Source organism: Carcharodon carcharias, chromosome 10 (genome assembly GCF_017639515.1).
Source record: "Carcharodon carcharias isolate sCarCar2 chromosome 10, sCarCar2.pri, whole genome shotgun sequence".
NCBI lineage: Eukaryota > Metazoa > Chordata > Chondrichthyes > Lamniformes > Lamnidae > Carcharodon > Carcharodon carcharias.
This window is the reverse complement of record NC_054476.1, coordinates 29,484,276-29,503,976: the sequence shown is the minus strand read 5'-3', so window position 1 is coordinate 29,503,976 and position 19,701 is coordinate 29,484,276. Positions and strand designations below refer to the sequence as shown.

At 43.9% G+C, this 19,701-nt stretch overlaps 1 protein-coding gene across 3 annotated transcripts in view; it reads left to right on the top strand.

The window, feature by feature from the left end:
* The first annotated feature begins 284 nt into the window (after nt 1–284).
* The window catches only part of rcn1 (reticulocalbin 1, EF-hand calcium binding domain), a 45,350-nt gene continuing 25,933 nt past the window's right edge, over nt 285–19,701 (top strand). For all 3 annotated transcript variants that reach the window (XR_005944197.1, XM_041197300.1, XM_041197301.1), the window contains exons 1-2: nt 285–451; nt 552–799. Coding sequence is in view for 2 of the 3 variants with exons in the window: in XM_041197300.1 (XP_041053234.1) it covers nt 579–799 (221 nt within the window). In the remaining variant the exon portion in view is untranslated. The remainder of the gene's footprint in view (nt 452–551; nt 800–19,701) is intronic.

Below are 19,701 nucleotides of genomic sequence, written 5' to 3'. Positions count from 1 at the left end.
GCATAGATTTTTTAAAATGCTAAAATACATCGCTATATTTTCTAAAAGGCATGAGCAGTATAAAGACAACACGTATGCGCACACAGAAACATTTACACCTTAGAGATGAATTAAAAGAGAAGCGTTTAAAAGTTGCTTTCATCTCGATTTCCACCTCCAGCCCTGCAACGTGGCGATTCCAGCCTCTCCACCCCCACGGACACGCCCTCTCACCAATCGGAAGCGCTGTTACAAACCCGCACTCCGCTGGCCGGAAAAGCAAACCGAGTGCTGAGTGGCTCGGCCCCAGGCTCAAGACAAGTGTTGGGGGCTGACACGTGAACCGGAGCGGAGGAAAGCATCAGCCGCTGGGTTTGAAACAACTTTGTAACTTCCATGGGACAGATTTCTGTGCGTCGATTTTAAGAGGCGTTCGCTATTCAACATATCAAGAGGGGGTTGTTTCAAACAGGTATTTCAGATCCATTTGTTCTGCTGTGAAGGAGGAATTGTATGAATGAAGCAGAGGTTTGGCAAAATTGTATCTATTTTTGTGTGTATCCTTGTTACAGCTTTCATTGGTTACAAGATATTGCAACATGGGGAGCCCACGCCTGCTCTATGTCCTGCTTCTCTACATAGCCGGAGTGTGTCCCAAGCCCACTTTGAGACACGAGCGGGTCCACCAAGAACCAGAGCTGAGCGATCAGGTCCACGCCGACTCGGAAAACTTCCACTACGATCATGAGGCCTTTCTGGGCAGGGAAGAAGCCAAGACTTTCGACCAGCTCACCCCGGAGGAGAGCGTGGAGAAGCTGCGGTAAGATTGGGATGTGACTTTCTGTCGAGGTGGACTGATGATAAATTTGGTATTAGGATCTCTTGCCAGCTGCGGCTGCCAATTTCACAAGCTTAAAAACATGCAACCAAAGCTGGTTAGAATTCAGCCCCAGTTCGGAACCGCGCGTTATTGAGATTCTGTTCACCACGCTTAAAGTTGTAAACTGGCTCCTCCGGTTAACTTCACAGTAGAAATGTGCAGGTGAAATGTTGCTCGGGCACCGCAGTTATTAAGTATAAATCCTACTCCAGTACTTCAAAACAAACCGGCGCGACTTTAGTTTCCAAATTCCTTTGCAGTTTCGTTTTATGATCCGCTGCTGTTTCACAATTCCCATAAGAGCAGCATACAGTGTCCTTGGAGAAGTGTCTTGTTCACACAGAAACGTGGCAGTGGGCGTCTGTCCAACGATCCACTGCTTCTGGCATGTACGTTAGAGCTCGCTCCTTAAATAGGAAGAAAGCATTTACATTTATATAGCCCCTTTGGCCCAAGGACGTCCGAAAGCGCTTCACAGCCAATGGAGCACTTTCTTTGAAGTGTAGCCACTGTTGCAAGGAAATGTGATACCCGATCTGCACACACAAGCAGCAACCTGATAATGGTCCAGAACAGGTTTTTTGTTATGTTGGCTGAGAGATAAATAAAGGCCAAGTCAACAGCTCTGGAGAACTCTCCTGCTTTCTGTCCGACCTTGGGGCGGAATCGTCCCAGATTTGCACTAAGTGCGGCAGCGGTGGCGGCTTTTCACACCATATTGTACCAAACCCTCCGCATTAATTATACATTCCCAGGATACACGCTGTTTCGATGGCGAGCGGGCTCCGATTCACCTACCATGCCGTCAGGTTGCTGCTTCATCACACCAGGCACCACATTTAAAATACAGCCACATTCAGTGCTTCCAGCCCAGGACTGTAGCAAAGAAGACATGGCCCCAAAAGGCAAGGAGACTGCACCCCTCAAGCGACTTTTGGACCCTGTGGTGGCCTGCTGTGATGTCCTCTACCTTCAATCTGGCTGCAGGAGGGGCAGCTACATTACCACTCCAGCTTGGTAGGTGATGGCAGCCATGATCAGTGCCAATGCTGCATCGAAGAGGTTGGCCATCCAGTGCAGATAGAGGATGAATGATCTCATCTGAACAGCCAGGGGTATGGCAACCATCTCATCACTCTAAACTCACACACTCAAGCCCATCACACATTCACTGGCATCTCACTCACTCCCAGCTCAAGGGACATCACCATCCATTCTCAAACACATACTCTTACATGTCCATCTGGCCTCATCTCTTCTGGAGACTGCCTCCTCAGCTCTCACTATCTTGAGGTCACTTGCACAGATCAACATGTGGCCCCACACATGCCCTGGGATACCCTCCTTCCCCAAGCAAGCCCTCGCCCTGCAGCCATTGAAAAGCCACCCACATATGGCTGACCTGGTAGGTAGAGACCTACCAGTGAGCCCCCTTAAAAGTGATGTGGTGCTGTCTGTGAATCCTGGCGCTGATGACTGCGAGTACTGACCAAAGCGAGGTATGCACACAAACCTTTAAGTACCGAGCGAAGTGCAGCCCACCAAGTGCACGCCTTATATATACTGTTGTGAAACATGGTGGCGTGCTTTGCTGCCGACGTGGATGGATGATCCAGCAGGGGGGATGAGTCTGGCAGACTGGCCTTATAATGATATGTTGGATGTATTACAATGAGGTTCCTGACGTCCAATGGCAGCCCGACGGTGGAGCGAACAATCGCAGAGTGGCTTCATGATGTCGTGAAACTGATTTTTGGCCTTCTCGCCATATTGTCTGAACATGTCTGATGCCGGTGGGCACGCAAAATCTCAGCCTTGGGTTAATGTTTCAGCCAAAAGACAGTGCAGTGCCCCCTCAGCATAAGCCTAGATTTGCTGAAGTCTTTGGAGTGGGGTTTGAGCCCACAGTCTACTGAATCAGAGGCAGGAGCATTACTGACAGAGTTATAGCTAACAGTTTACCTTAATGTTAAGGGAACGGAGCCCATTGCCAGCCAAGGAACAAGAGATATGCTGAAAATTCAGCATGATTCACGTTAATTTCCGGAGTCCATGTGATTAGGTGCAGTGATTAGTTTTAAAATCAAAATGCATTGTGCAAAAAGGTTGTTTTCTTAGGACTTTGTAATATTCAGCAAAATTAATTTAATATCCCTGTGGGAGATCTGACACACCTTTTCCAGTCATGCACATTGTTTCCATATGACTCTGCAAGGTGTAAAAGGTGGCCATGTAGATTGGAAAATTCTTCAGCCTGCCTGCTATTAATTTAAGTCTTTAATGCCATGCCAACATGCTGCCCACAACTTGTAAACTGGTGTTTAAAAGTTAACTGGTGGGAGAGGACTCACCATCTGCTTGTGCAGAAGTTTTCTCCTCAGCAACAGAATTCGAGTTTCACTTAGACCAAAACGTGCTGAACCAACGTCTTGGACCCTGCCTGCATGCAAATTCATCCCATTAATACTTTAAGAGGCAGACTAATTTACAAGGATGATACCAGAATGATACCTATCATGGAAGCTCTTCTCTCCGGAAATGAGGAGGCTGACAGGTGACCCAGCGGAGGTATTTAAGATTCTAAAAGGGTTTGATGAGCACAATGTAAATAGGAGCACAAGTAGGCCATTGGGCCCTTTGAGCCTGTTCTGCTATCCAGTAAGATCACGGCTGATCTTCTGTGTCAGCTCCACTTTTGCACACTATCCCCAAATTCCTTAATTTAGTGAGTATCCAAAAATCTATTAATCTCTGATCTGAGTATTGATGGGGTGGTCATAGAGGAGATGTTTCTATGCATAGTAAGAGACCAGAACTAGGGGTTGTAAGTAGAAGGGCCCAGATCTTCCAATCTCCAGGTTGTTGGACACCAGACATATGACCCAAGATGTGCGTCAGGACCACGTGGAAGTCCCAACGTGCTGACTCCATGGGAGTTGCCCGGGAAGTTTGAACTTCCGATGGGCAATTTTCTTGTTCCCTGGAACCCCCTGAAAAAGCCTCTGACTCTGAGAGTCAGAGACTTCAGACAGTTCTGCTGCGCTTATAACTGAATAGTTACCCAGGAAATGTTAGGCAGAAAAATCTTTGTATAACTCCTGGGTAACTATACAACTGACACCCCCCAATCACCCACAGTGACCTGACTGCTCCCCCTAATCCCTTGACTATTCCCCCGAATCCTCGATTCCCCTCCGACCTGATTCAACTACCCCAGACCCAACCTGACTAGCTCCAACCACCTGACTAAACCCCCGGAACAGACCTGACTAGCTCCACTCCTTTCCCTCCTGACCTGTTCCAACTAACCCCTACCCACCTCCCCCACCTTCCGCCTTACCAACCTGCCCCTTACCACCTCACCCACCTGCCACCCTTTCTACCTGCTATCCTGCCAGCTGACCATATGCCATCACTGACAACTTCACCCACTTGCCATTCTGCCCAATTACCACTTACCTCACCCATCCTACCCACTTACTTCACCCACCTACCCCTCCTATCCATTCATTCATTCATCGCCTCACCCAATCACCAAGGAGTATGACTTCTGCACTGATTCTTTTGGCTGCTCCCTGTGTGAATTCCTGCACTGAGGGAGTTCTTCTTCATCATTGATTGGAAGTCTGGCCTTTCTAAACGTATCCAGGTAAATGGGTATCTTTCTACCTGATCAGCGTTGGATACAGTGGTCCCAACTCTGATCAGAAGATTTGGGCAAAGATCAAGTTTTGACATATTGGTTGAAGATCAGATGTATCCGAGATGTTAGTTCTTCCTTCTAAACTTTGCATGATTTACCAATCAAACTATCTCCAAGGTACTGGATTGTCTTGCAATATATCACTATCATTTATTGCATGGTTAATAGACAAAACACAGTTTGATGTGATGAAGAATACAGGATTTGTAATACATTCTTGCAACCTGCCAGTAAGCTCCGTGAAATGATTTACAACAACACTTTTAGTGCAAATGTATTCTATGACCCACATTGGCTCTCATCACTTCAGTTTAAAATGTCTCATTTTCATATTCAAACCCCTCCATGACTTTGCCCCTTCCCTATCTCTTTAACCTTTGCCAGCTCTACACCATTCCGAGATCCCTGCAATCCTCCTATTTTGGCTTCTACTGCGTCCCTGAATTTTCATCAAATTATCTTGGCTTCCATGCTTTCAGCCTTCCAGATTCTACGTTCTGGAATTCCCTACATAAACCTCTTCATTTAAGAAACACCTTAGAACCTACCTCACTGACAAACATTTTAGTCACACATCCTAATATTTACTGTGTACATTTTACTGCACTAAAGGCACATTATGAATGGAAATTGTTGTTGTACAATAATCACCAAGTTGAACCACAAAATAATTCAAGTTGATGACTTGAGGAAAATTCAGATCATAGGTTACACATTGCAGACAATTAACAATATTGCCTGTCACTGATTTACTTTTTTATGTAACACTTCCCTGCTAAATAACTCATTATATTGTAAAATCCAAAGTAACAGTTGTGGTGTCTTAAGGCAGATATAAAGCTGAGAATGCCATTCACGTCCAATCATGCATAGAAGTCACAGGAGTAACTAAGTTCCAGTGTCGTCAGCAGGAAGAAATTACAAGAACAAATTAGATGAAGCTAACATTTTGCAATGCTTAAAGTCAGCAGACTTATTCAAACACAGTACTTGCTGTTGCCATAGACACACTAGATGGTGAGTGCTGGAGGTATGAAATTAGTGAATATTGGAACCTAGGAACTCATATACTTTTGACTGACTATGGTCTATGCAAGTAGCTTAATGAAAATGAGCGAGCTCCAATAGGGCATGCAGGTGCATTAATCATACTAGGAGCTATTATTGGTCAGTCGTGGCTTAGTGGTAGCACTCTCACTCCTGAATCAAAAGATTCTGGATCCAAGTCCCTTTGCAAAGATTTGAGCACATAAGCCAGGCTGACAGCATTGAGAGAGTGCTGTCTTTCAGATGAGATATTACAAAAGGTTCCATTCACCCTCTCTGGTGGATGTAAAACATCCTATGGTACTATTTTGAATATCTATGCTGGAACAGCTTGGCTAGGGGCACGGCAAGTTCTCGGAGCACAAGTCTTCAGTACTATTGCTGGAATATTGTCAGGGCCCGTAGTCTTTGCAGTATCCAGTGCCTTCAGCCATTTCTTGATATAATATGGAGTGACTCAAACTGGCTGAAGTCTGGCATCTGTGATACTGGGGACCTCTGGAGAAGGCTGACTTGGATCATGCAAATCCTTCAGCTTTATCTTTTGCATTGCATTGTGCTCCCCCATCATTGTGATGGGGATATTTGGGAACGTTCTTCCAGTGAGTTGTTTAATTGTCCACCACCATTCGTGACTGGATGTGGCAGGACTGCAAAACTTAGATCTGGTCTTTTGGTTGTGGAATCACTTCACTCTAACACTTGCTGCTGATGTTGTTTATACACAAGTAGTTCTGTGTTGTAGCTTCACCAAGTTGGCACCTCATTTTTAGGTATGCCTGGTGCTGCTCCTGGCATGCTCTCTTCATTGGACCAGGGTTGATCCCCTGGCTTGGCAGTAATGGTAAAGTGGGGGATATGCCAGGCCATGAGGCTACAGATTGTGGTTGAGTACAATTCTGCTGCTGCTGATGGCCCACAGTGCCTCATGGTTGCCCAGTCTTAAGTTGTTAGATCTATTAGAAGTCTATCCCATTTCACACAGCAGTAGTGCCACACAACACAATGGAGGGCATTGTCAATGTGAGGACAGGACTTCATCTCTACAAGGATCATGCAGTGGTCACTCCTACCAATACTGTCATGGGCTGATGCATCTATGGCAGGCAGGTTGGTGAGAATGAGGTCAAGTATGTTTTTCCCTCTTGTTGGTTCCCTCACCACTTGCTAGAGACGCAGTCTTGCAGCTGTGTCCTATAGGACTCAGCCAGCTTGGTCTGTAGTGGTGCTACCTAGCCACTCTTGGTGATGGACATTGAAGTTCCCCAGCCTCAGTGCTTCCTCCAAGTGGTGTTCAACATGGAGGAGCACTGATAAATCAGCTGATGGGGGAATGGTACATGGTAACCAGCAGGAGGTTTCCTTGCCCATGTTTGGCCTGTGAGACTTCAGTCAATGTTTAAGACTCCCAGGGCAACTCCTTCCTAACAGTCAACCACATTGCTGTGGATCTGGGGTCATATGTAGGCAGACCAAGTAAGGACAGCAGATTTCCTTCTCTAAATGGGGTAATTTGTCAAACAACACTGGTTTCAAGTTCATCATCAGGCTTTTAATTCAAATTTCATCATCTGGTGGGATTTGAATCCAGGTCCCCAGATCATTACCTTGGTCTCTGGAATACTAGGCCAGTGACAATACCACCATGCTACCACCTCCCCTGGTGTGTTTTCTACCTCACAATAGTGGCTAATCTTCAAAAGTACTTCAATGGCTGTAAAGCACTTTCAGACATTTTGAGGCTGTGAAAGGTATGGTATAAATGCAAGTTGTTCTTTGTACTAATGTTGTTAGTGAACTAACCCTTAATGCATTCAAACATCATTCTCCCATCTGTTATTTTTAATCGGTGTTAAACCATTCTAAATAGGTGCCATTGTTCTAGCAACCATGGGCAAATTCTCTTCAGTTTGTGTCTAATTGAGTGAAGCTGCTGTGGTCAATGGCTGGGAGTGCTTACCCTAGAATTATAGAGTCATTTATGGCATAGAGGAGGCCATTTAGCCGATGAAGTCCGTGCCAGCTTTCTGTGGAGCAATCCAGTCAGTCCTATTCCCCACTTTAACCCTGTAGCCCTGCAAGTTCAATTCCTTCAAGTGCCCATCCAATTTCCTTTCACAATCATTGATCGTCTCTGCCTCCACCACCCCTATTGGCATTGAGTTGGCAGCGAGTTCCAGGTCATTACCACTCATGTTCTACCTTACATTTCCCTCTGCATTTCTTGTCCAAAAGCTTCAATCTTTGAATCCTAGTCCTTCTACCATCAGCTAATGGGAACAGTTTTTCCTTTTCTACTGATCAAAACCTGTCATAATCTTGTCCATCTCTATTAAACTTCCCCTCAATCCCCTCTGCCCTCAAGTGAAGAACCTCTGCTTCCCCAACCTAACCTTGTAGCTAAAATCTCCCGTTCCTGGTAGCATTCTGGGAAATTTCTTTTGCACTCTCTCAAGGGCCCTCACGTATTTCCTAAAATGTGATGACTGGAACTGCACGTAATACTCTAGTTGTGGCCTCACCAGAGCTTTATTAATGTTCAGCATGATTTCCCTGCTTTTGTACTCCTTTTTTTGTACGTATTTCCTATATGTTCTTCTTTAAAGCTGGTGGACAAAAAGTTGTTTAGCATTAAGAAGGAGGTTTTCCTGGCTCTGTGATTTGCTCAGCTGGACACAGTGAATAGCAGAAAGCCGGACATATTCCTTTACAGACATTCAGTTTGACTCATTGGATTTTCCGATATGTCTCACTCCTGGTGATCCAGTGAGGCTGGGCACAGGCCTTGTTAATTATATCCTGCAAACACTCTTAAAAATAAAAATCAAACACATGAAACTATACAATGGGACAAATTCAAAGTCTGCCAACTTTTAATTGACCATTACCAGAGCAAGGGATGATATATAGTTACTTCTTGGGGAAAGTTTGGAAGAGTTTGAAAAAATTCCACTCAAACTATGCCTAAAATCCATTTGCTATTCCATTCTCTCCAAATCTATGGAGCATCTTAGTTTTAGTTACAAAGTTGTAAAGGATACAATCCTAACTGGAATGCAACAGCAGACCGACTGGGGCCATATGTGCACAAATTGTTGAAAGTGGCAGGGCAGATTGAGAAAGTGGTGAATAAGTTATACAAGACCATGGATTTTATAAATAGGGGCATAGAGTACAAAAGCAAGGAAGTTATGATGAATATTTATAAAACATTGGTTCAGCCTGAACTGGAGTATCGTGTCCAATTCTAGGCACCACACTTTAGGAAGGATGTGATGTCATCAGAGGGGTGCAGAAAAGATTTGTGAGAATGGTTCATGGGATGAACAGCTTCAGTTATGTGGATAGATTGGGGAAGCTGGGGCTGTTCTCCTTAGAGAAGGGAAGGTTGATGGATCTGGACACAGTAGATAGGGAGAAACTGTTTGCATTGGTTGAGAACCAGAGGACACTGATTTAAGGTGAATGGCAAAAGAACCAAAGGTGACATGAGGAAAAACCTTTCTATGTGTGGTTAGGACCTGGAAGTATTGCCTGAGAATGTGGTGGAGACAGATTCAAGCATGGCATTCAAAAGGGAATTTTATAATATCTAAAGATTTTTTTTTTATGGCTGTGGGGAAAGACCGGGAAAGAGGGACTAACTGAGTTGCTCTTGCAGAGAGCTGGTATGGATTTGATGGACTGAATGGCTTCCTTCTGTGTTGTAACCATTCCATGATTCTAGTTTTGTATTCTGCAGAATCCAGCAGTTTAATTATGCATAATCTTGCAGTATATTTATATTGTGAGCAGGCAAACTTTTATCAGAGGGTCTGGAAGAGGTGGTGAGAGTCTGCACCTGCCTGCTTCATGTCGTCGTGGTTACAACCTACAACCTGACTATAAAAAAACTTGACACTATGCATGTGTGCATGCTTTGCTATAGCTATCCACTTGGTAATAGACTCCGAGCCAAAGACTTGGGCTACATTGGCACCAAGCGTAAGTCAGGGTGAGACTTTAGTCAAAAACGAAGGAGGGTGAGGTGCTCTTCTAACAAGGATCCCATCCCACATGTCTTGTTTTTTGTTTCAATGTTGCACACAGGCTATCAACATTGTAGCTGAGCTAACTTCATTGATAACACATTTACCTAACATGAACACATAACTGCAGTAAATGAATTCTATCAAGACAGGCTCCAACATGTGCTATCTGATCTTTAACCCCCAGGTCAGGTGACCCCCTAAACTAGTACAGTATCTAATATTGGAGTCCACTGCCACAATCAACTATTATCATGACATTTCCCTTTCTTTTAAAAATTTTTTTATACAACTCAAGTACACAAAGTCTCTTATCTATTCTTTCTCACTCTGTTTTGATCAGTCTGTTTACTCATCTCTGTATCTCTGTGGCTTTTTTCACAATTCTTTCACCGGACGTTCTGAATGGTGACAGAGGTGATCGTGAAGGACAAGGGGCCTTCTCCAGCTTTGTGTCACTATTACCCCTTGGATAGTTTTCAGGACTCTCAGGCTTTGTCTGGTATCTGTTGCTTCACTGGTGCATTCTCATTTTTGATCTTCAGCTACACTTTCTGGTTCAGAGCAGGGTTACGTTTCATTTGTTTTCTGTAAGAATTTCCAGCTTGTCCTGTACTGTTGTCTGTTTGGAGTCTGCACTATGTAAGACCTTGGTTCTCCTGTGATACCTGTGACAATGGCAGAATTCCAGATCCCTCCATGCTGAATCCTCATTGTCTCTCCCCTGTTCAGGTCAGGCAGAGGTCGGGCGCCTCGATCAAAGTACTGTTTCTGCTTCTGCTTTCTCAGTTTGAGTAGGCCCTGCAGAGCTCACTGGCTATGGAAATAACAGTTGGGATGCAGTTGGAAGCTTAGTTCTTAGTCTTTTTCCCATCAGGTGCTTTGTTGGAGATGATCCAATACCCTCAAATGGAATATTCCTGAAGTCCAGCAGAGCCAGGTAGGGGTCTCTTCCATCCACCTTTGCCTTCTTCAATAGGCGTTTTAAGGTCTGCACAGTACGTTCCACCATTCCACTGGATTGTGGATATTTGGGACTTGACATAATGTGACAAAACTCCCAGACCTATGCAAATTTGCAAAACTCAGTGTCTGGGAATTGTGGACCGTTACAATGATGCTCTTACTATCATTTCTCAGCAGCACAGACTCAAAAAAACTTTGAAACCAAGACTTATGAAACCAAAACTTGAAACCAAGGCTTATGATCAGACTCTACCTCCATGTCTTTGCCATAGACAAACTGGTGGAAGCATTCTAGGCCAAGCTAACATTTCTTTCTCTACTTGGGCATACTGCTGCTATGTTTCAGTCGTTGCTTTTGAAACATGTGCCACTGGTGCCTCATTTTGCAAGAGGACAGCTCCCATGTCAGTCTTTGAAGCAGCCACTGAGATCATGACCAGCTGGCTGACATTGTAATACCTTAACACAGGTGCCAGGGTCAGTGTTCTCTGCAGATTGGTCAAAGCTTCCTGGTGACTTGTTCCCAGTGCCATTCCACATCATTTTGCAGAAGTTTTCTGAGAGGTGCTGTCAGGTCTGACATGTTTTGAATGAATTTCCAAAGATAGGTCTCCATTCTCAAAGCCTCTCCAAGTCTTTCTTACATTCTGTGGGTAGCATGTTCACAACTGCTGCGATTTTACTCAGGTCCATCTTCAGTCCCTCACTTGTTAGCACATGTCCCAAGTACTTGATTTCATGAAGACCTATTTTGCACTTTTCCTTCTTCAATTTGAGGTTCCTTTCTCTAGCTCTGGTCATCACCTGCCTCAGTCAGTTTAAATGCTCCTTTCGTGAGGCTCCCCAGACCAGCACATCGTCGATATAGGTTTCTACACCCTCTAACTGTTTAAACAGCTAGTGGGATCAGAATAGATAGCTTGATGGCCGGCACAGACACAATGGGCCGAAGGGCCTGTTTCTGTGCTGTATAACTCTGTGACTCACTGTTCTGTGGAACACCTCCGGAGCTGAATTAATACCAAAAGGTAAGGTTAAAACCTGTATTGCCCATATGATGTGTTGAAGGTACAGGGGTAGAAGTTGTATTCATCAGCTTTCTCTGCCCAAAGCCTGAACTTGCATCCAAGACTGAACAGTATTTAGCATCAGCTAGTTTACACATGATCTCTTCTACTGTGGGCAGCTGGTAATGCTCTCTTTGTACTGCCTGTTTTAGGTCTCTGGGATCCAGACAGACTCGCATATTCCCATCTGATGTTTCTACAGTTACAATTGGATTAACCCACTTTGTTGCTTCTTCAGTTTTCTTGATGATGTGAAGTTTCTCCATTCTGTTAAACTCTGCTTTCAGTCGATCTCTCAGCATTATGGTATTTTCTTGGGCAGGTGTATTTTGGTGTGTCACAGTTTGACAGTGTGTTCTCCTTTTAGGCAGCCAATCCCCTGGAACACATCTTTATACTCGCTCAGGATGTCATCAGTGGTGACAGTCATTATTCTCTTGATTTGCTTCAGATTTTCAAAGCTTTGATTGCAAGAATGGGTTTTGCATCAGTTTTTACCACTATGAATGGAAGTGCTTGAGATTATTTTTTGTAGTTCACTTTAAGTGTGCACTTACCTTCTGCAATTTTTTCACCTGTAGAAGTAGACAGCTTCACTTTTGTTTCAGTTAGCTGTTTTCCTTTGCTTATCTTACAAATCAGGCTTATGGGAATGACATTTGCTTGTGCACCTGTGTCAAGTTTGAAATTCATCATCATGTTGACAATTTTTAAATCAACCTTTCACTTGTCTTCTTTGGAATTTGTTGTTACTGCACCAATGAAAAGTTCAGTTTCAGTGTCTGTGTTATCATCTGCAATTGTGTGCACTTCCTTCGATTTAACACATCTTAGCGAAGTGATTTAGTTTATCACAGTTATTACACTGCTTTCTGTAGGCTGGACAACTATGTGATTAACGCTCTATTCTGCATTGGCTGCATTTAAATGTTTTAATAGCAGTTTTGTTCTTTTTATGTTCAGGTTGTCTATTTGTTCTTTCCTGGGGCTGTTTCTGTTTAACTGCATCTAACTGCTTGACTGCGTGTGGCTTATCATCTTCTACCATCTGTTTAATCTAGCATTTTGTCTCTGCTGCTCTGCAGATATTTATTGCTTTTTCCAGCGTGAGATCAACTTCTCTCAGAAGCTGTTCTCTCAGAGAGTCTTTTGTGATTCTGCAAATTATTCTACCTTGGATGAGTGATTCTTTAAGCTCTCCAAATTCACACAATTTAGCTTATTTTCTCAGCTCAGTTAACTAATGTTACTGCCTTGCGTGCATGTTAAAAATCTGTATCTTTTATACGTGATGTTTTTCTTAGGGCTGCAATAGGCTTCAAACTTTTCCATTATTTCTTTCAAATCATTTAGTTTCTCATCGCTTTCAAATGTAAATGTGTTATATCCTTCTAGGGCTGCTTCCCTTGCTACGTGAAGAAAGATAGGAGACTGTACCTGAGGGTCTTTTTTATCACTGCCCATCGCTGTGAGGTACAGACCGAATCACTGCTGGAATCTCCTTCAGTTTTCTATGAGCTTTCTCTCCAAACTGAGCTCTGTCGGTGGTTTCAGAACCTCCATTGTTGCATTTAGTTTACTTCTGACACCATGCCTTATTTTTTGTTTCAATGATGCACACAGGCCCTCGACATTCCAATTAAGCTAACTTTATTAATAACACATTTTCCTAACATGAACACATACTAACTGCATTCTATCAAGACATGTGCTATCTGACCTTCCCCCCCCACAACCCCCCCAGGTCAGGTGACCCCCCTATCTAGCACAGAGTACCGTATTGTATCTAATACTGGAGTCCATTACCACAATCAACTATCATCATGACACCACTTCGTTCTGGAGTCAAGTCCAGCAATGTTTTTGGATTTGACCTGTTTACATAAGGATTGATGCAATGTCGAACTGCAATGTTGTAGTTGTAGTACAGGTCAAGCTCTAAAGGCTCTGATTTTATGTACATAAATTTGGCTACAAAGTAGAGCACTTGCTCTGATCCCTGCTGCTGAACTTTACCACACCTAGACTTGAAAAGGATTGAAATATGAGCCTATAGTTAGAAGTATCGTACCAGTATAGCAAGATATTCATGTGACAAATGTGATATGTACTCTGATTATTCAGCACTGAGCGACTTGCAGTGCTGTATGTATTAGGTTACAGTAATCAACTTAATATCCTTGGTAAAAATGTAAAGCTCTTTAGCGCCTATTTTTAGTTCCATGTTGTTAACTCTTTGACTTATTTTGCACTGTCTGCAAAGTACTTAATATATATCAAACATAAATGTTCACTTATTCTGCTGTATTTATGTTTTCAGTTGTGTTCTGTAGTTTTACAATTTTTTTGAGTGTGCATTTTGATAAAGATAAAATTTTCCAGCCTTCCGAGGGCTTATCCAAAATCTGTTCATTCCTTGCCAACTCGACGCAGTTGAAGACCCCTGGCTTAATCTCCCATTTCTCTTAGCACCATAGTTGTTGACAGCACAAAATGTGGCCATGCCTCACATCTGTCATGAAAAAAAATTATTCTTCCATGGGATGTGGATGTTGCTGGCTGGGTCAGCATTTATTGTCCATCCCCAATTGCCACTGAGAAGGTGGTGGTGAGCCGTCTTCAAGAACTGCTGCAGCCCATGTGGTGTAGGCACATCTACTATGCTGTTAGGAAGGGAATTTCAGGATTTTGACCCAGCGACAGCGAAGCAACAGCAATTTGGGCTGGAATTTCATCCTCAAGGTGGGTAGCGGGAGTTGGGAAAATTCCTGGATCAGCCAATCTGCAAGGGCTGGATTTTCATTGTGAAGGTGGGGGTTGGCAGGGGTGTGCGGTTGCTCAGGTGCAGGCTGCAATAGGGCCAGCCAACCCAGGAAGATGTTTGGAGGCAGCCTCAGAGGCTGCCAGGTGCAGAGTTGGGCTGTTTAAAAGGCCCGCTTTGATGCTGTAGGATTTTATCCTTGTTATAATAAAAACAGAATGACCCTCTAGCCCTCATCCCTCACACCCCCTTACCCCATACAAATTCTCCATTCCCCTCACCGACCCTCTATGGCTCCTCATACTTCCCCCCACCATGCCAAGCTATGTCCCCAAAGTAACCCTTATGGCCCCCATGCCATGTTATGCGCCTAAATTATCCCCTATTGGCCCTCATGTTGCACCCATGCCAAGCTACGATATTCCATTTCACTGACTATACTCTGTTTAGAAGCAGTGAATGCTATCGTGACAGTAGGAAGTGTAAAAAAAGCTTCTTTAAAAAAAAGTAATTCATTGATAAATTTCCACTTCCTTAAAACAAAACGCCTTTTTACTACAGCCCAATAAAAATGTCAATCATCCAGGCCCTTTAAAGTATCAATAGCGGAAACTGCCAGTACTCAAAACCTCTTTATTTTGTGTAAATAAACATTGTGAAATTGATAGCATAGATCAGAGATCCAGGGCTGTCAATCAAGCAATGTTTTCCCTGCAGTTCAGGTGTTTCAATAGGCTTTGGCTGAGAGCCCAGAAACTCATTAGCCTGTTAAAACAAGATAAAGAGATTGGAAGTTCTTGTAGTTTATGCTATTGATACTATAAAGGGTCCGGATGATTGACAATTTTATTGGGCTGTAGTAAAAATCAGTTTATTTTAAGAAGGTGGAAAGTTATCAATGAATAACTTTAAAAAAAAATCTTTTTTACACATTCTACTGTCACTGTAGTGTTCATTGCATCTATACAGTGTATAGTGGGTGAATGGGCTTAGAAATGCCAGAGCTTGGCATGGGGGGAGTGAAGGGCCATGGGGGGAGTGGTGGGGAACCTACATTGGCGTGGGGGCATGAGGGGCCATAGACGTTGTTTTTAGGGGTATACCTTGGCATGGAGGGGAATGAGTGGCCACAGGGACTGTTTGAGGAGTCATACCTTGGCATGGGACATGAGGAGTACCTTTTGAACTTGCTGTTCAAAAGGATCCCTCTGCAGATTGTGGTTCATGGCCATGTTGGCAATGCAAGTTCTGGGCTCATGACCTGAACAAGCCTGCATCCTTAAAAGGCATTCCTGAATGGGATTGGGAATGCTGGAATCAGGAGCCGCCTGCCATTTTTAAAGGGATCCAGAGTCAGTGAAAATCCAGACTATAGTTCCAAGTCAGAGTGGTATGTAACTTGGAGGGGAACTTGCAGGTGATGTTATCCACCTGCAGAAAGGTGGAGGTCTTCCATCACATTCCTGACTTGTGCGTTGTAGATGGGGACAAGCTCCTGGAAGCCAGGAAGTGAGTTACTTGCTGCAGAATTCCCAGCCTCTGATCTGCTCTTGCAGCCACAGTATTTATATGGCTGGTTAAGTTAAGTTTCTGATCAATGGCAACCCCCAGGCTATTGATTTGGGGGGATTCAGCAATGGTAATGCCATTGAATGTCATGGGGAGATGGTTAGATTCTCTCTTGGTGGAGAGGTCATTGCCTGGCACTTGTATGGTGTGAATGATACATGCCACTTATCAGCTTGTTTCTGAATGGTGTCCAGGTCTTGCTGCACAGGAACACGGATTGTCTTAGTATCTGAAGAGTCACGAATGGTACAGAACATTGTGCAATCATCAGCAAACATACCCACTCTGACCTCATTATGGAGAGTAGGTCATTGATGAAGTACCTAAAGATGGTTGGGCCCAGGACACCGCCCTGAGGATCTCCTGCAGTGATGTCCTGGGGCTGAGGTGATTGACCTCCAACAACTACAACCATCTTCTTTTGTACTAGGTATGACTCAAACCAGTGGAGAGTTTCCCTCCCACTGATTCCCATTGACTCCAATTTTTCTTGGATTCCTTGATGCCATTTCTGGCTGAAGATGGTTGCAACTGCTTCAAACTTGGCCTTTGCACTGATGTGCTGGGGTCTTCCATCCTTAAGTATAGGGATATCTGTGGAGCTTCCTCCTCCATTTAGCTGTTTAATTGTGCACCACAGTTCACAACTGAATGTGGCAGGGCTGCAGTGCTTGGATCTGACCCATTCGTTGTGGCATCACTTAGTTCTGTCTATCGCACGCTGCCTCTGCTGTTAGGCATGCAAGTAGTCCTGTGTTGTAACTTCATGTTTATGCATATCTGGCATGCTCTCCTGAACTCTTCATTGAACCAGGGTTGATCCCCTGGCTTGCTGTTAATGATATAGTGGGGGGATATTTAGAGCCATGAGGTTACAGATTGTGGTTGAAAATAGTTATGCTGCCACTAATGGCTCACAGTGCTTCATGGATGCCCAGTTTTGAGTTGCTAGATCTGTTTGAAATCTATCCTAATTAGCATAGTGGTAGTGCCACACAACACGGTGGAGGGTATCCTCTTTGTGAAGATGGGACTTTTTCTCCACAAGGACTGTACGGTGGTCACTCCTACCAATACTGTCATACGTAGATTGGTGAGGACAAGGTCAAGTAGGTCTTTTCCTCCTGTTGGTCCCCTCACCACCTGCCGCAGACCCAGGTTAGCAGCTGTGCTCTTTAGGACTCGGCCAGCTCAGTCAGTAGTGGTGCTACCAAGCCATGCTTGGTGATAGATATTTACATCCTTCACCCAGAGTACATTTTGTGTCCTTATCACCCTCAGTACTTCTTTCAAGCAGTGTTCAACGTGGAGAGCAGTGATTCATCAGCTGTGGGTAGGGGGAGGTGGGTTGTAACCAGCTAGAGGTTTTGTGGCCCATGTTTGACCTTATGCTATGAAACCTCTGGGATCCAGAGTCAATGTTGAGGATTTAGACGGTAACTCCTTCCCGACTGTATACCACTGGTGGGACAGGACATACCTAGGGATGGTGATGGTAGTGTCTTGAATATTGTAAGGTATAATTCTGTGAGTGTGACATGCCAGGCTGTTGCTCAACTAGCCTGTGGGCTAGATCTCCCAATTTTGGCACAAGACAGCAGATAATAGTAAGGAGGACTTTGCTGGGACCACAGGGTTGGATGTGCCATTTTCGTTTCCAGTGCCTAAGTTAATGTTGGGTAGTCTGTCCAGTTTCATTCCTTTTTGACTTTTCTGTAGCAGTTTGATACATCTGAGAGGCTTGCTAGGCCATTTCAAAGGGAATTTAAGAGTTAACCACAATGCAATGGGTCTGGAGTCACATCAAGGCCAAACCAGTTAAGGCCAGCAGATTTCCTTCCCTAAAGAACATGAGTGAACCATTATCCATTGGATGCAAACAATATATTGGAATCTTAGTCCCCTTTGGCCCTTTCAAAATCTTCTACATCCTCACTCGCACCGTTCCCACTGGGTTTGTGGGGTTAAAACTCCATTTTATCTGATGGCCCTTTTTGCTCTTCTTGTCTTCTTGTTACTCCTGGTAGTGTTTTGAAGAAATTAAAATAATCTCAATCCACTTTCACCAATGTTTCTGATTTCTTTTTGGTTTTCTCTTTGGCTGGGGCTGATGTGTCGGGAGAGTTCAAACCCCTGTGTTACATTATATTCTTTCACACGTTTGTAATCTGATAAATGTTTTGATTCCAATGAGAACACTTTTTAAAAGACCAAACTGGCAGGGATCATGATGGACAGATTTGGACTAGCCATGATGCCTGTAGAGACCAATACCCTTTAAAAAGAGATATGAATTTGCCAGTGTCCAACACACAGGACCACATGACAACATTTTACATGTTAAGACTTTTGCTGTAATAAACAAACTAAAATCAATATCAACTAAACAGGGCATAGTCAGCAACTATTACACTAAACTACAGAAAAGATGTTCCCAATTAACTTCTGAACACAACCGAAAACTCCACAACATGTTTATACATTACATTGCACTCTCCACAGAGATGTATTCTTATAGTTAAAGCACAAAGCTCCTCCTGGATTTAACAAACTCACTTTTCCCTGATTCCCTAAAGTGAATTTTCTAGTATCCTATTAAGCAAAGTCCCCTTTACTCAACCCTTTGAACATAATCGAATGGACTTACAAGGTCTTCTCAAGTGATTCCGTTGTCTTTAACTCTTCACAATTCTTGTTTCCTCGAACAGCCGTTCCGCCATCACCAGCACTCCACTTGATGAATAATCCAAAAGTAGTTCTTCTGCCTGGCAAAGCAGCACCGGTTCGGGATCTTCTTCCCCAAATCTCTTTGTCCGACTGCTCAGTCTGGGCTAGCTGCCTTCTCCTTTGTGTCCAGGTGTTAAAGATTTCACCTTACTTTTGAAAGGTTTTGACCTGGGCCCCTGTCCCCATTAGAAACCTAGTCACACAAGCTTGTCCCCAGATATCTCCCATATGAGCTCAAATGGGCTTGTCTCCAGAAAGATCTCACAGGAGGTGTCAGCTGCCTCTGCAAAATACTCCATTTTACTTTGAATTAACTGTCTTATAAATTTGCATTTGTCTCATCATTTTCATACTCTCAAAGCTTCTCAACAGCTGCGAAGCTAGTCTGCAAAATTCTGAGCAATCAGAAGCCCTTTAAATCTTGATGAAAGTCAAAGCTGAAGCACAGTGAACCTGAAGAGAGAGCAGTTGAGTTCAGTTGTAACATAACCTGCTCATTGAGGAAACTGATGGGACCAGATACAATGTTGGTTATAAACCTTGCCTGATTTTACTCTATTCTTATTGAGGGGATGCGGGTGTCACAGGCAAGGGCAGATTTATTGCTCATTATGAATTGCCCTGGAGAAGGCGGTAGCAAACCACCTTCTTGAATACACCTGGGTGGCTTGCTAGGCAGTTTAGGGAGTGTCTGCCCCATTGCTGTTAAGTCTGGAGTCAGATATAGGCCAGACCAGGCAAGGACAGCAGCTATTATCCCAAAGGACATTAGTGAACCCGTTGGATTTTTATGACAACCTGGTAGTTCTCTCATCCTCTGGCACATCCCCGGTAGCTAAGGAAGATTGGAAGGTTATGGCCAACCCTTCCACAATTTCCACTCCCAATTCCTTTAGCAACCTGGGATACAAGCTATCTGGGCCAGGAGACTTATCCAGTATAAGCATAGCCAGCCTTTCCAGTACATCCTCCGG